The sequence below is a fragment of the Eretmochelys imbricata genome, chromosome 7 (assembly GCF_965152235.1).
Source record: "Eretmochelys imbricata isolate rEreImb1 chromosome 7, rEreImb1.hap1, whole genome shotgun sequence".
Lineage (NCBI taxonomy): Eukaryota > Metazoa > Chordata > Testudines > Cheloniidae > Eretmochelys > Eretmochelys imbricata.
This window is the reverse complement of record NC_135578.1, coordinates 1,588,036-1,602,912: the sequence shown is the minus strand read 5'-3', so window position 1 is coordinate 1,602,912 and position 14,877 is coordinate 1,588,036. Positions and strand designations below refer to the sequence as shown.

Here is a 14,877-nt window from a genome sequence, read left to right as displayed (position 1 = left end):
GTCAGAAGGGCTAATGTGTAAAGAGGGGTATCTCAAGTAGGAGTAGAGAGGTTATTTTACCTCTGAATCTGACACTGATGTGACCGCTGCTTGAATGCTGTGTCCAGTTCTGATGTCCACAATTCAAGAAGGATGCTGATAAATCAGAGAGGGTTTAGAGCAGAGCAGTGAAAATAATTAAAGGATTAGACAATCTGCCTTATAGGGAATGAATATTTAATAATGGGCTCTTCAGTCCAGCAGAGAGAGCTAACACAGTGTAATGGATGGAAGATGAAGCTAGACAAATTCAAACTAAAAATATGGTGTAAATTTTCAGTAGTCAGGGTCATTAAACATTGGAACAGTTTACTAAAGGATGTGGTGGATCACTGGCAATTTTGAATTAAGGTTGGATATTTTTCAAAGAGATCTGCTCTAGGAATTATTTTGGTGACATTCTGTGGCCTTTGTCATACAGGAGGTCAGACTAGGTGATCACAGTGGTTCCTTCTTTCTGTCCTTAGACTCTATGAATCTATAAAAATACTCTGTGCCTCAGTAGTCCAGAAGTTAAATTTGCACAAATATCGGGATGTGGCCAACTTCCCCAACTGAATTTGAACAAGGAAAGTCCTGCGGGGGGCCGCAAGCCTCTCCTCAGGTACTGCCAGAGATAAAGAGAAAATCTGATTGCCAATTAATGAAACACTTTCAGAGCACTTAAACCGACAATGGTATCTGTAATGCACCTCTCTCCAAACAAATGTTCCATGTATCTCCCCTCGGCATGCTGGATGATAGTTAAAGTAAATGACTGATGATCAAGAAACAAAACAAACCTCACATTGTAGGTAAACATGTCAATTGTCACTGTACAAGGAAGACCCATTTACCCCCAAAGCTTTTCTTTGCTTCCCTATTTCAATCCTGTGTTTACTGTATTTGCTCTAGTCTAGGAATACCTCCATACATATTTACTTTCACCAGGAATTCTGGAAAAGCAATACCTGTCTGGAAAGCAGGAGAACCATACCTGTCCTTGAAGATGACTGCTGTAAGTGCTTCTTTTGATATAGGGGATCTGCAAAGGATTTTAGAAAAATGCTCCTGTTGCCATTTTTGACTCTTTTAGATAAAGAAAGAAGGCATGGAGGGATATATTTAAAGTTTTTTTTCCCCCTGCTTTGTTTATCATTGAGTCTGATCTTCCCAGGTTTTGACAGGGGACTTCTCAAATGGTCTCAGACTGTATATCACTGAAGGGGTGTGTATTGAATCTTGAACAGAGACACCCTTTCTCCAAAATGCATGCTAGTCACTGGAATTAAGTGGGTGCTACCAAAAAGACTTTTAAACAGTCTGACTAAAAATCCCTTCGTCTCCCAGTTGTTCAGCTTTCTGTCCTGACTCTTGGGAAATCCTCACTTCACTAGTTCTTCAGTCACCAGGGTCTTCCTGGGTGGACTGATTTTTTTTTTTTTTTTTTTTTTTTTTTTAATTCCCTTAGTGAATTAACCCTTTTGGGCAACCTTTTCCTAGCAGAAAGTAAAAAGGGCAGAATTCCAACATTTTCCTTTGCAGGTCTCCTTTAAAACTTTAGCCATTACATAGGCAGCCCTGTGGCGTAGTTGCAAGTAGTGAATACAGCTGCTGGCCGCATGTCTCACCAAGCAAGGTGACCTGTGTGTGGAAATGTCTTTGTAATATCTCTGGACCCACAGCAAGCTTGCACTTATGCAAAGTCTGTGTTTCAGGGACAAACCACAGGACTGAAATTACTACCACGTTTCAGTGTGAAGGGAACAGACAAGAATAGCTACTAGGTATCTCCTCCTGTCCAGTCTAAGCTGAGGACTTCAATTCACTTATTCCTGCTACTACACAAGCTTGCCACATCTATTAGAAACTGGGTTTCCAGTGCAGTAGGAGATAAAGAAGAACACAGCATGTTTGTGTCTTTCCATTTCTTGGAGCAACAGGTGACTCCCTAAGCTCTTAATTAACATGTTGTACAGCAATCCCTTAGTGAAATGCTCTGTAGTATGGCCTCTAGACCTTGGCTATTGACTACACTGAATCACACTAAAAGATAGCCATTGTACCGACCCACATCCCCAAAGCCCTGGTTGTCATGGATCGTTTTCTAGGTACAGGGAGGGGAGCAATTTCCTATGAGTGGAGCAGAGATTTCTGAAATCTCCTGCCAGACTATGCTCGACACCGGTGGTGTTTCCATCGCCGCACAGCCTGCTGCAGGTTCCTGTTCTTCTTGTGCCATGCATAGGCCTTGTTTACGACCACCTTGTCATTCTGCACCTCTCCACTGATGACATAGACTCCTGTGTGTGTACCTCTCATGATGTTGCGAACACAGGTGGCATCTAGGTCTAGCCAGTGCTGCAGTCTTGGGTGGATTTCCGCCCGGAGTAGGGGGCCATGCTTCAAAACCTCCAGCTTGGAATCCATGTCAAAAGCAGAGATGGTGGAGGTCATGTTCTTCCTGGAGATTCTAATTTTCACAGCTGGAAGAAGCAAATATGAAACAGTTACCTATTATTATTACCCACCTGATTTATGTTCATTCCCTTTGGGATTTCTTTACTGCTGGTGGTGAACTACTTCACTCCCAGTTCTGCTGGCAACATACAGAACTTTTCCATTTTGAATGTAATAAGTGTCATAGATGTTTCCCTGACTCAGTGATGTCCCAGCCAAATCGGAGGAGGTTGCGCTCAACTTGTAATCCTCCAAATCTGTGATTACAGCCTTTCTAGTGCCAGTAACTGTTCTCTTCACTTCCGCTCCCCTTTGAGTAGGGGGAAGGATGAGTGCTCATGAAGGAGGTTAATGCCACTGAATAGACAGAGGCACAGGGCAGGAAGTGGTTGTGCAGATGGCCTTGTGCATCTGTCCAGTGCACCTCAATCCTGCTCTGCACTCCCTTTGGTGTTCCAGTCTTAGCCTTTCTCTCAGCGCAGGGGCTGCAAGCACTAATATCCTTGTCAAAGTTGTCCAGGATTTAGCCATGAAGATTATGTGACTGAATGCTGTAGAACTTTGTGGAAATTAAAAGTTAAGCAAGCTGTTTGGCCCAACCCAACTACCTGCTCCAGTCTCTGGCCTCAGAGCAGAAACAGTGAATTGCTGGGATAACTGTGTTGGGGTTTGATGTGTGTAGGCTGGAGATGACCAAGTGTATCTGCCTTGATAGGAATCTGATTTGAACTCTGGCCTCCAAAGTGAACCACATGATTGGCTCTCACAGCTTATGGGGGAATAGAACCAAAACCAATCAAAAATGCATAATGCAGGATGTTGGCCTTGGTGCAAGCCGTGAATTGTGGGCAAGTTGCCAGAGCAGCCCTGAGCAGTTTGGACACTTGACATTCAGCACATGGGTGAGGAATGAAAACTGTAAAGCTGGAGCCATACCTTTTCCAAGTCTTTCTTATAGCAAATAGAAGAGGCTTCCAGGGGATGCTGCTGTTTGGTTGGCTATCAGAGGGGAAGCAGCATCTGAGGTGGGAAGAAAAGGTATGTGTACTCACTGAAATCGTTGGCACAGAAGTTTTCCAGTATCTCCTTGGTGGTTCTGGCTTCCTCGAGCTCACAGTCCCTACAGCTGGCTCGGGGCACTGCTGCAACAGAGACCGAGTTATAGCATTCTTCTTGAACTTTTCCAAAAGCTCCTTGATGTGCCATTGAGAGCCTGGGAGATTCAAGTGCTCTAACAGGCCCAGCAACAACAGTGACACTGCCAGCTTCCACCATCAGTGTGCTGCCCCTCTGAACTGGAGCAGCTCACTGGAGGGTTGAGATGAAGTGCAGCCTCTGACTCATTCGCGTCTTGGGCTTTGTGTGTAGACTGTCAAGGAGGGAAATGATAGGATCTTTGCCTACACGCGTCCCTATGTTACTGCCACTTGCCCAGAGCTGGAGTAGGTGGGTGCTGTGGTTGGAACACTCTCTCCTAACACCAGTGGCAGCAGCAGTGAGAAATTACGAAAGGAAAAATCATCTCCCCACTTGTTCGGACAGTGTCCACCATTGTCTGCATTTGCCTTGGTGTTTTCTCCACTCATCCATTATTTTCCTCTGTGCTTTGCTTATGCTCAGCTTTGCCATTCCCTTCTGTCACGGCTCATGGCATCTCAGGGTATGTGTTCACCACAAACAAGCAAAGGTTCGTTCTTAACTCATTAGCTAACTTGGCTTAAAACAGCAATGAAGACCCAGCAGCTCTGCTTCCAACTGGGTTAGGGGGTTAGTGCTCAAGTTCAATCCCAGGCTCCCCTGGAGGCTTTAACTCAAGCTGCTAACCCGAGGTAAAAGCCATGTCCAAGGTAGCTAACCTGAGTTAAGGACACTTTTTTTTTTTGGGGGGGGGGGGGGGGGTACTGAAGACTTACCCTAGCTTCCAGCTGGAAGCTAGGCTGGGTCAGTCAGTGGGCAGCTGCTTTTGAAGGCAATGTAAATGCTGTTTGTTGCATGGGCCGGGAAGGATGGATGTCTATTTGGCAGACATATCTAGCTGTTTTCCCCCCTTCTGAAATTAAAGCACATCACTTCTGTGCTCTGCTCAGGGTCTTCCAGAGTCTGTTTTCAGCCCCAGGTGCCCAGCACCAGCGAATAATTCAACTGCCTGAGGGTCATTCAGAAGGGAGAGCAGGGTATAGCGCTGCTAGACGTGCAGGCAGAGTTTGTCTAGCCTAGAGCTTCACGTCTTCTCGTAAGTCACGTTCGCAGACACCACTGTTGGTATTAATGTAGACGCTCCACGAACCCTGTGGCCTGGAACAAATGTGTGTGGAATGTCTAGATGAGCCTTTACACTCGTGGTCACCTAACAGCAGCTACAGTAGGGGCCAACCCTTAGTGAGTGAGATTGGTTCTTCAGGTGTGTGGTAGAACTGTCTTGTTATGCACTTGTTCTGGAAATGCTGGCAACACCAGCAGCCCAGCTAAAGGAGCACAACCTGGGAAGGGTGGTGCTGGGGAGGATTTCTCCTTAAATTTTTACTTCAAAGCTGTTTGAATGTTGCTTCACACCCACTGGCCAAGAGAGGAGCTTGTGCCCTTTTTAGCTGTTTTCTGATGTACAAAGGCGGCCTGAATGGTTTTTCTTTAATATTGAGAATATTGAGCTGAACATCATTGGCTTTGCTGGACGATCTCGAGGCTATCTGAGCGTGTGTAGCATTAACTCTCATGCCTTGCTTGGAGGGGCAGGCATATTAAATCTATAACAAAGTCCTCCTTTCTCCAAAATGTTAAATAGTGATTGAAATTGAACAGGTTTTAACAGAAATAAAACCGCAGACTTCTAAATAGTCTGACCAAAAATTCTTTCCCCTCCTAGCTGCTGCTCTGTTTTGTCTCATTTCCTCAGTTCTCCAGTCACCACAGAATTCTCCTGGGTGCACAAAACCAGCATTTCTGTTGTACAAAAGCCTAGCAGAATTAAGAGGTCATTTTAAAAAGAAAAGCCCAAACATGGCACAGGCCCCTGTTTTTGCTTTGCAGTTCACCTTTAAATGTTATCTATGGCAAAGTGGGTTAGAAAAATGCCTTACTTCTCCTGCTCGAAGTGGTTTCATCAGTGATTGTTGAAATGCATAAGTTGTGATCTGCAGGGAACTTGTTGCAGTTCAGGATTTCAGGCCATGGGTAGCCATAGCAAGCCATGATTGGAGCACAGCTGTTCCTAACAGCTTCACAGAGGCTGCGGCAGGGGTAGATGAACCTAGTGAGAGAAACGGGACTGTGCTGAGTCTCGAGCTTTTCCCTGCAAGCACAAGTGAAGGGTTAACTGTTCCAGAGCAAGCTCAAACCACCAGCCTTCCTAAATTAACAGCAGTATGTTGTACCTTGGAATGACATACATATTCCCTACAGTAGCTTTAGTTTGCAGGAGGCAGAATACAACAATTACGGTCCCAGAGGTTTTCTCTAGGAAGGAAATATTGGAGTACTTTGTCTCAAAAATTGGTACTGATTTTCCAGAAACCATTAGTAAAGTGTCTGTACCGGTGTTTTAAATTGGGATTGGCCTTGCCTCCACAGGTTTGCATGCTAATAGTGCTGTAGCAGTTTTGACATACGCTGTGAATATGCACATTTTGAAACCAAATAATAAACGTTTGAGTGTTTGACACAAATGGGAGAGAATAGAATAGGATGAAATTATGGGCCGAGAGCCGTTCCCTTCTCCTTGTGAAGGGTGTTGCCACGGCCACCCATCTTCCCAAGGTGAAAGTGCTTGCTCTAGTGATGCAGCTGCTGCTTGTGTTTCTGTTCTGTTCTAACCAGGTTCCTGGAGCTCCTAAATTGCTCTGCAGTTTGTTGCCAAGCCACCACAAAAACTAGGATTTGTCCTTTGTAAGAACCCCTAGGTGCTGGAGTGTGTGTGGGGGGGTGTTGTGTAAGGAGAGGTTACTGGTAGTGACGCAGGAGCAGGATTATTTGGTTCTGCACAAGAGGAGTGGGAGACAAGGATCTTTATAGGTAAAGTTACTGGAAACCTAAAGTAGGAGAGAGGAGTTACTGTGTGCAGCACAGGGGAAATTCACTGTGTGCAACTGTGCAAGAAACTGGACTCCAGATGAGCCCATGTGCCATGTCTGAGAGACAAGTGGAGGGGGAGAAACGCAAAGGGGGCCAACACCTAGAACAGGAGAGCAAAGAATTTAGAAGGAGGAATACAAGGGTTGCTGGAGGTGGGAGGCAAGGAGAGGAGCGAATTACTGTGTTGATATTTCAGGGATGGCCAGCCTCTGTGTGGAAGCGAAGAGAAGATGGGGGTTTTTTGCACACTATACAGAAGCTGGAGCATTGGGTGAAGACCAGCATGGTCTGCAGGTAGAAAACCACCAGTGGGTTTTCTGAAGTAATTACAGTTAGAAAAGTGTGTGAGTTATAAGGCAACTGATCTTCAAATTAAATTCAAAACCAAGGACACATTTCAGTTGTCTGGCAGGATTTTTATTTCCCCTCAGAAATGCCCCCAGGTAGAGGGGGGGAAACCCCTAGTGAGTCATCTCATTCATCCCCCTGCCCATGCCACACTCTTCCTTACAATACTTTGGTGCTTTGTCCATTCTAGTTCTAAATGACTTTAGCAAATGAGTTTTCCAGCCCGTCTCAGGAGACTGTTCTCCTATTAGGAAGCTTTATCCGACAGACCATGTTGAAATAACATATTTGAAATGCCTTACCTGTCCAAGCAGATAGGTGCAAAGAGTGAGCAGAGGAAGATCCTGGCATCTGGGTGGCACTCTCTGGCTAGCAAGGGCAGCCAACTAGAAGACTGCTGGATCACCTCTGCCATAGTCTCATGTTCCAGCAGGTTGGGGATGCGCATATCTGAATATCCAATGTCGTAGCATAAGGCCATACTTCTTGGAATGAGCATACACCTGGAGGAGCTCCTCAAGAAGTACCCGTAAACTCCTGAGAAGCCCCAGTTTAACAGACATATGAAGACAGCCAACAGCCACTGCATGCTCAGTGTAGGAAATCTGCAGTTTGCTGCATTCATTCTTTCTTCGGACCAGTAGCTGTAAAACGTTCAGAGAGCAGGTGAGGCTCTGCCTTTTGCAGTGCACTGTGAACTGACTTGCTCCTGACTGGGAGATGGTTTTTATAGCATGAAGCCACCTCTCTGCTAATCCAGTCTCATTAAATGCAACCCTCTCGGAGCTCTTGTTGGAAGACGATACCACAGTTTGTGTTTGCCTTGATTGTTTGGATTTTTGTAGGGGGCTTGGCTGAGATCAGCAGGTGTTGATGGGGGCACACACTGTGGAACAGCTTGGGCCCCCCCTGGCTTGGAGCTCTCTGTTCAACACCATTATGCTGGCCCATCCTCTTCTCCGGATTAGTCATTATTTTAAAAATGCCAGTGTTTTCCTCCCTTTTGTTTTTGTGGAAAAGCAATCAAGTGTTGCCCCAAGTCAATTAGGAGCCATTTGTTTAGCTTGATCCATTGTTAAACAGGCAGTGGGGTGGGATGGCCCTGTGTTCGGAAGTTAACCATTTCAGGGAGGTTTCTCCCCAGTTGGGAAACTGTTTACACACAGGATTACCAGCATTTGATTGACAAACTTCATCTAGCAGTCTGTGCCATAGAAAGCTCATTCTAGTGAATATAAATTGTATTTTGGTATGAAATCCAGCTGCTGTAATTTAGGAGAGGTTGTTCCTTCTCTAGCTGGTAATTAAATTCCAAAACCTTTATTGTCATGTTATTTCAGTCCAGTTTAGGGAACTTAAAGTATTGGGGGTATTGCTTGTCAGTTTGCTCAGTTCTTAACTTGTGTTACGCCACTAACTAGAAAGTGGCAAGTGGATGTTGCAGCTCTGCAGTATTTCTATGAAGAGGATTATGTGTGCTCCTGTCACAGGAAATGTTCCCTACCAGGGGAGTTCTGGACACACATTGTGTTTTTTGGGGGGGGCTTCCTGGGAAGCGAGCAGCAGTGTTGTTTTCTGCAGACTTAGCACCTAGCTGTACTGAATTAGAAGCCGCCTGCTCACTCTGGATTTTAGCAGATAGCCTCCATTCTAAACAGAAGCAATTACCTTAATTTTTTTTCTTTTCAGTGTGTTTCTTGATTGGACTGTGGTCTGTTCTTAGCCAAGAGAGTTGCCAAAATTCTAGGGGAGGTAGTTCAGAAAGCAGGAGAGTGGTATTTGAGCTTTCAAAACTGGACTAGATGTGCTTTTCCCCCTTCCTACAATATCTTCAGTACTAATGAGGTTTGAGTGTAGCTGATGTGTCCTATGGGATCTCTCCAGTATCTCACTGACCAAGATTGTTAACCCCAAACTCCATTTGACTGGAATTCTTCTGCCTACATAATCACAGATGGATCTTTTCTCCTTCGAAAATTGTATATAATCTTGGTATTGGCTCTATAAGCTGCTAGCTTTGTGTTGCTAAAAATGGACGTGTGTTTGATATAGTGTCTTGGTTCTGTAAAGTCTGTAATACACCTACCCTTTATTTTTGTGACTGTCAGTGGAATCTCTCTTCTTCCCCTGTGGTATAAATCTGTGCTCAGAGATCAAGCATCTTAATTTGGAACCGAGACCACCTCACTGAGAGTGTGGGAGTGAGGTTAGAGGCCTTTCACATCAGTGGATTCTCTAAGCCAGGCTCCACTGAAGAGCACCTGGTTCTCTGCCAGATTCCCCTCCAAATGGGGGCAAAGAAAGCCTGACAGCACTGCAAACATGGCCAACTCAAAGGCTCTGGGTTCTCTTCCTCTAGAGTAATTTCCTGTAACTAGGTATTCAGTAGAGTCCCTAGCGGCCCAATGGTTAGTGCTCTGTGCTGCCCCATTGGGATCAAGCTCCATGGGGATGAGTGGGGTGCATTGAAGGAAAGGATATTAAACTTTCTCCTCCCCCAAATCTGTTGGGAAGCTTCTAATTTTCTCCCCCTTTCTTTGTTGTCTGCTATAGGTTAGGGATTTCACTGCAACAGTTTCCTTGGTCTTTCATTCCCACTTCCTTTTTTTTTTTTTCCTGCAGAAATTCCAGATTTCCTGACTGAAGAAGAGTGTAAGCTGATTATCCACCTAGCTCAGTTGAAAGGGCTGCAGAAAAGCCAGATCCTGCCTACTGAAGACTATGAGGAGGCCATGGAAATGATAGAAATAAGCCAAATGGACATCTTCAACCTGCTGGATCACAACCAGGATGGGCAGCTGCAGCTCAGAGAGGTGGGGAGAAACCTAGAGAGGTTTGATATGGGGACTTAAGAAGAGAGGCTGTTGTGAAGTTGCTCATCCTTGTATAGCTAATTGTACCAAGGCATGGCTGGAGCCCAGCACAGAACGTTTCATTACTTCATTGGAGGAGGTCAGGTCTCTACAGGACTGCAGCATGGAAGGGAGACGTCTTATAAATCTGAGAAACGTTCAGTAGCAGTGATCCTGCTGGGGGGTTGCTAGGAAATGTCTGCTCTGATCAGCTGGGCAAAGGGCTCCTATGGGCTGAACTATGCAGAGATAAGAGAAAATGTGCAGTTTTGTGTTATTTCATATCTTCAGGGCTGTAGCTGGCACCGGCAGGGCTTTGCTTGGTGAAGCCTGCTGAGCTAGCTGTGCCTTCCCATGGTGGGCAGGGCACTGCAGAGTCGCTGGTTAGAATTCTAGATCTGTGTGTAAGCTACTGAGTCCGCTAGGGTAAGCAAGTGCAGAGAAGGCCTCCGAATAAATACGGCCATTGTGTTACAGCACAGGATTGGGAGTCACAACCTGGATCCCAGTCGTACCTCTGACTCAGTGTGTGACCCTGAGCAAGTCATTTCCCCTGGATGTGCTTCACATTTCCCCAGGTGTAGAATGGGGCTAATGACCCTTACCCTCCTTTGTGAAGTAACTTCAGGTATGTAGCTGAAAAGCTCCTATGTAGTTGCTGAGTATTGCTCTTGATCATAGTGTGACTGCAGAACAGACCTTCTTCCTCCAAAGCCTGGAGTCAGTCTGTCTCTAGCTCTTTGAGGCGTTTCGTTCCTGGATCCTCCTCAGAGCAAACATTTCTTTCTAAACCATTCCCTATGAAAGTCTTTAAATGGCACAAGTGAACTACATTAACTCTGTAGCTGTTCAGTTGACTGTCCCTCCAAGGGAAAGGAAGACACGTGCTGCCTTTGCTTGGCTGTTGGCTGGCTTACTCCCAGCTGTGCTTTATGATGGCATAAATTGAAATGTTAGAGCAGGTGCTGGTCACACTGTTATAGCTAAGGTTGCAAAATAGCTTCCATTTGAATCCCTTTCTCAGGTGTTGCACTGGAGCCCTGCTACCTGATGTCTTCAAAGAAGCTCTCTCAGGATTCAGAGCTACCAGCCCATAGGGTTTCATTAGCATTACAGAGGAGCAAATCATTGCCCAGGATGTGACTATCTTATTCATAATTTCAGGTGCTGACCCACACCCGCTTAGGGAATGGCAGGTGGATGACCCCTCAGAGCATCCGGGAGATGTACACGGCAGTCAAGGCAGATCCTGATGGCAATGGTGAGAGGGGCTTTGAAATACAGCCTCTGAGAATCTCTTTTATCTCTAGCGTATTGGAGACCAGATCCAGTGCTGTAATGTGAGGCTGGATCCAGAGCCTCATCTGTGGAAAAAGCCTGCTTTATATATACCAAAATGGAGAATCCAGGCACAAAGCCCGCTTTCTCCCTTTGCCAGTCACCACCAACCCTAAGAGCCCCCCTGTGAAGTAGGTAGATTTTAGTCTCACACACACACCCTGCTTTCAAATGGAGAAGTGATTTGCCTGAGCCCACACAAAAGGCTGCCTGTAGAGCTGGAAACAGAACCCATGCCTCTGCCTGTAAGCTATGCCTTAATTTGTGCCACTGCATAATGGAGAATCCTTTGGGTGCAGCTCTGCTTTGTTTCCCTTTAGTTAGTTCTTGGGGACCTGCAGCCCCTTTAATCACCAGAGCTGTAAGATGCTGCTGCCACACTCCCACCTTTTCAGGGGTGAGTCATGTCTCCTTCCTGCTGCTCACAAATTTGGAGAGCTGCCCTACTAGCTCCCCTTCCTGATGAAAGGGTGTCGGGGTCAGTGGACATGAAGGCAGTTTCCTCAGTCAACTCTTGGTGCTTCTCTCCCTCTCTCTTGCCATCAGAGTTTTAATATGTTCCAAGAGCCAGTTCCGCCCGTCCTTCCCCTGGCCTCCCAAGAGCTCCCGCTGTCCCAGGCATGCAGTTTAACCTCTCTTGCTCTAATTAGAGTGCCGTCAATTGAGTGACTCTCCATTTCCTAATCAAATTAAGTAAACATGCAGTCTGTGCACACTCACTTCCAGTCGCCTGGCTCTCTGAGCAGCCCCAGAGGAACTGCTTTGGAGCTGGGGAGCAGCATTTGGTGAATGGGAAATTTGGCTAAATATCCGGTCAGCATGCTTGCCTCAGTGCTCTCTTGGCTCATGAGGTCCTTGGCTGGGTAAAGGGAGGATTATCTAACGGTCTGAACTTTAATAAATGAGAAGCTTTAGTTCCAATCCCGGGGCCGTGCTCTGTGCCATTGGCAGGGCCTCACTTCCAGAGTCCTGCTCCCCTCCATTGTTACCAGCACAATGGGCAGGCCAGTTCACAACCTGGAAGTGGCACTGTGTCCTTAAAGGCGGGGCGGAGGGGCAGGACTGGGAGGTTGGGACAGAAGGGTGTGTGCAGACAGCTGGAAATGGTGACAGCTAATAGTTCAGCATCTGGGGAAATTGTCCTAACCTTCCCTCTGACAAGCCCCCTTCTTCCCTCTTGGGAAAGGGGACAGTGGGGTTCTATGTCCACCTGTGGCTATGAACCATAATTTCTTGTCAGCACAGGGAGTTCTCTTATGTTCAGGGGCAGCTGGTTTGGGTGTTTGGTCCTCCTTTTGGAGGCTAACATTTCTAGTCCACAGTTAGATGTGCAGAGCTGTCTGGGTACACGCTGATTGCTGTGCTGGTCTATGAGGTTGCCACACTGCCAGCATATGACACACGGGGCTAGACCCCCAAACCTGATTCTTCTTAAAATAGAAAATGTCAGGGTCTTCCATAAATTGGGAAAGACAAAAAGATAATCCTGCCCTCTGCTGCTCACACATCACCATTACAGTGGAGAGTCCAGGCATGCATATCAGGACACCCGTGGAAGAAAATGTCTGTGTTTTAATGGAAGCCACCTTTTACATCTCATTTCTTGATTATTGCCATTCTCACAGTAACTATAACATACTCTGTTGCATTTGCCTTTCATGTTTCTCTTTGTCTTTGAATTACATAAATGCAGAAAAGCTTCACAATCAGTTTATAAACTGTTTTGCATTCACTGTTTAAAATTGGCAGATACGTTCTTGTTTGAAATGTGGGCAGAGTCCTTCTGCAGAGTTTTCAAATCAGAGTCCATTTATTCATCCAGTAACAAGTGGCAGTGCAGCCTTTTAGCTAAGGCATTTCAAAGGGCAAATCTGGAGGGGCTGTTTATTTCTTTTTGGTAGATTACTTTGTGTTCTTTAAGAGCTCTTCACAGTGAAAATATGGGTAACCAAAATGTAGCCCCAGAGTTCTACATCTCATGGCTGTTGCATTCCTAGAGGTCCCAGCATGGCCTCTGCCCAGATAAAGACGGAATATTGCATGCTGGGACCTGTTGTCTCTAATATGGCGATGCACCTGTGAAGACAAGAGCAAGTGCAGTCTTCCCTATTTAACACCTCTCAGATGTGGCTCTCTGGCTACCAGTGAGTTGCCAGTGCAGCCCTCAGACACAGTTGCAGGCCCTTGGAATGGTGTGCTTTCAAAGGGTAAAACCCTATGGTGCCTTTCGGTAGGTAACTGTCCCTGAAGGCAGGACACTACCAGGGAAATATGCACCTGGACCAGAAAGCTGAAAAGACAGCCTGCTTTCCTTCTCTTTCATAGGTGTGTTGAGTTTGGAGGAGTTTAAACAGCTAAACATTCGTGACTTCCACAAGTACATGGGGAGGCAGAAAGTGAAGATGAGTGATCTGGTGCGGAACAGCCAACACACGTGGCTGTACCAGGGTGAGGGGGCACATCAGGTCATGAGGTCCATACGACAAAGGTAAAGGCACTGGCAGGGGAAGGATGCTGTGTAGACACTGCCATTGTGTCGGGGAAAGGTTGGATGGGCACTCATGGTGGGGGCGGTATACACATAAGGCAAAGCAGCTGTGCCTGGGGTCCCGGGACAACACAAAGTGGTGGTGGTCTGTTCAGTCATCATGGGGTAAGAGCCTTTGGAAGAAGGGATCACTGAATGCTGACACCGAAGAGGGAGATTCCCATTAAGGCTTGAAATTCATCTACAAATGCATTGTTCTGTGGACAGAAATGAAGCCTTCAGCAACTCTTTGCTTCTGGGAGCAGCCTCATAGAATCACAAAGACTCAGTGTTACATGGGATAACTAATGGAAACATTCACCGGGTGAAATTGTTGCCTATTCCAAGGGTTAGCTAATTTGCCAGTAATTACTGTGTATTTACTTTAACTACTTGTACATCTCCCTGAATCTCTCCCAAGTAGAACTGACTGCTAAGAAATGTAGTTTTATTCCAGTTTAGCTAAACCAGTTTAATCCATTGAGCATACATCCAGTGATATGCCTTGCTGTGAAGGTTTGGCCCCATTTGTCCATCCATTGAGGTTGGATTCAGCCCTGCACAGACCTCAAACCCAGCCCTCCTGACAAGCCCTAATCTGAGACACTCATTCACTACAGATGCAGCTGAAAGTCACTTCCATCTCCCGGGAGATCATTTGGCCTCAGTGGGCTTGAGAGAATTAGTCCTGGCCTAGCAAGTGGGTGGCTAAAGTGTGGTTCGAGGCCTAAAAGTGGCTCTTTGCTCACGAAAGCTTATGCTCAAATAAATTGGTTAGCCTCTAAGGTGCCACTAGTACTCCTTTTCTTTTTTCCTCTTCAGTGTGTCCCAAAAAGAGAACTGGTCCCAGTGTGTTATATGCCACTTTGACCAGAGTGGGGCAGCAGCTGCTGTTTGCTTTGTGCCTGTTAGCTGGAGCCCATGGGCTCCTGGTTTAATGCCAGCGTGGCCCTTTTTTGGGCAGTGTTGGTGTGTCCCTGCTGAAGCGGAAGCTTACTATTCCAAAGGCTGCTATTAAAATCTTTCGTAGGATTTGGAGATTCTCAGAAGCCAGAGCCCACATAATCCTTGTACAGATGTTGTGATCCTGGCCTACCATTGGAGTCCTCTTCCCCCTATCCCAAAGGGGTAACTACTCTGGGTTCTTACAGACAGTGTATCTGAGAGGTTCCTGCTCGCTTTGGGGATGATTGGAGATGTAGGAAGTTCTTGAGGGGGACAGAAATCCTAGAGCACGAAGGTCTGGTCTCATTGCTCGCTTCCCAT

General features: G+C 46.2%; 2 protein-coding genes across 2 annotated transcripts in view; one reads left to right on the top strand and one right to left on the bottom strand.

Moving 5' to 3' along the window:
* Nucleotides 1-14,877, top strand: part of P4HTM (prolyl 4-hydroxylase, transmembrane) — a 28,465-nt gene that overhangs the window by 5,029 nt on the left and 8,559 nt on the right. The window contains exons 3-5 of the mRNA XM_077821697.1: nt 9,517-9,707; nt 10,911-11,007; nt 13,410-13,572. Of these exons, the coding sequence (XP_077677823.1) occupies nt 9,517-9,707; nt 10,911-11,007; nt 13,410-13,572 (451 nt within the window). The remainder of the gene's footprint in view (nt 1-9,516; nt 9,708-10,910; nt 11,008-13,409; nt 13,573-14,877) is intronic.
* Nucleotides 2,191-7,375, bottom strand: LOC144267406 (secreted frizzled-related protein 5-like). The gene is made up of 4 exons (XM_077821361.1): nt 7,197-7,375; nt 5,556-5,725; nt 3,531-3,617; nt 2,191-2,504 (listed from the first exon to the last, which is right to left on the bottom strand). The coding sequence occupies exons 1-4, from the start codon at nt 7,373-7,375 to the stop codon at nt 2,191-2,193; spliced, it is 750 nt and encodes a 249-aa protein (XP_077677487.1).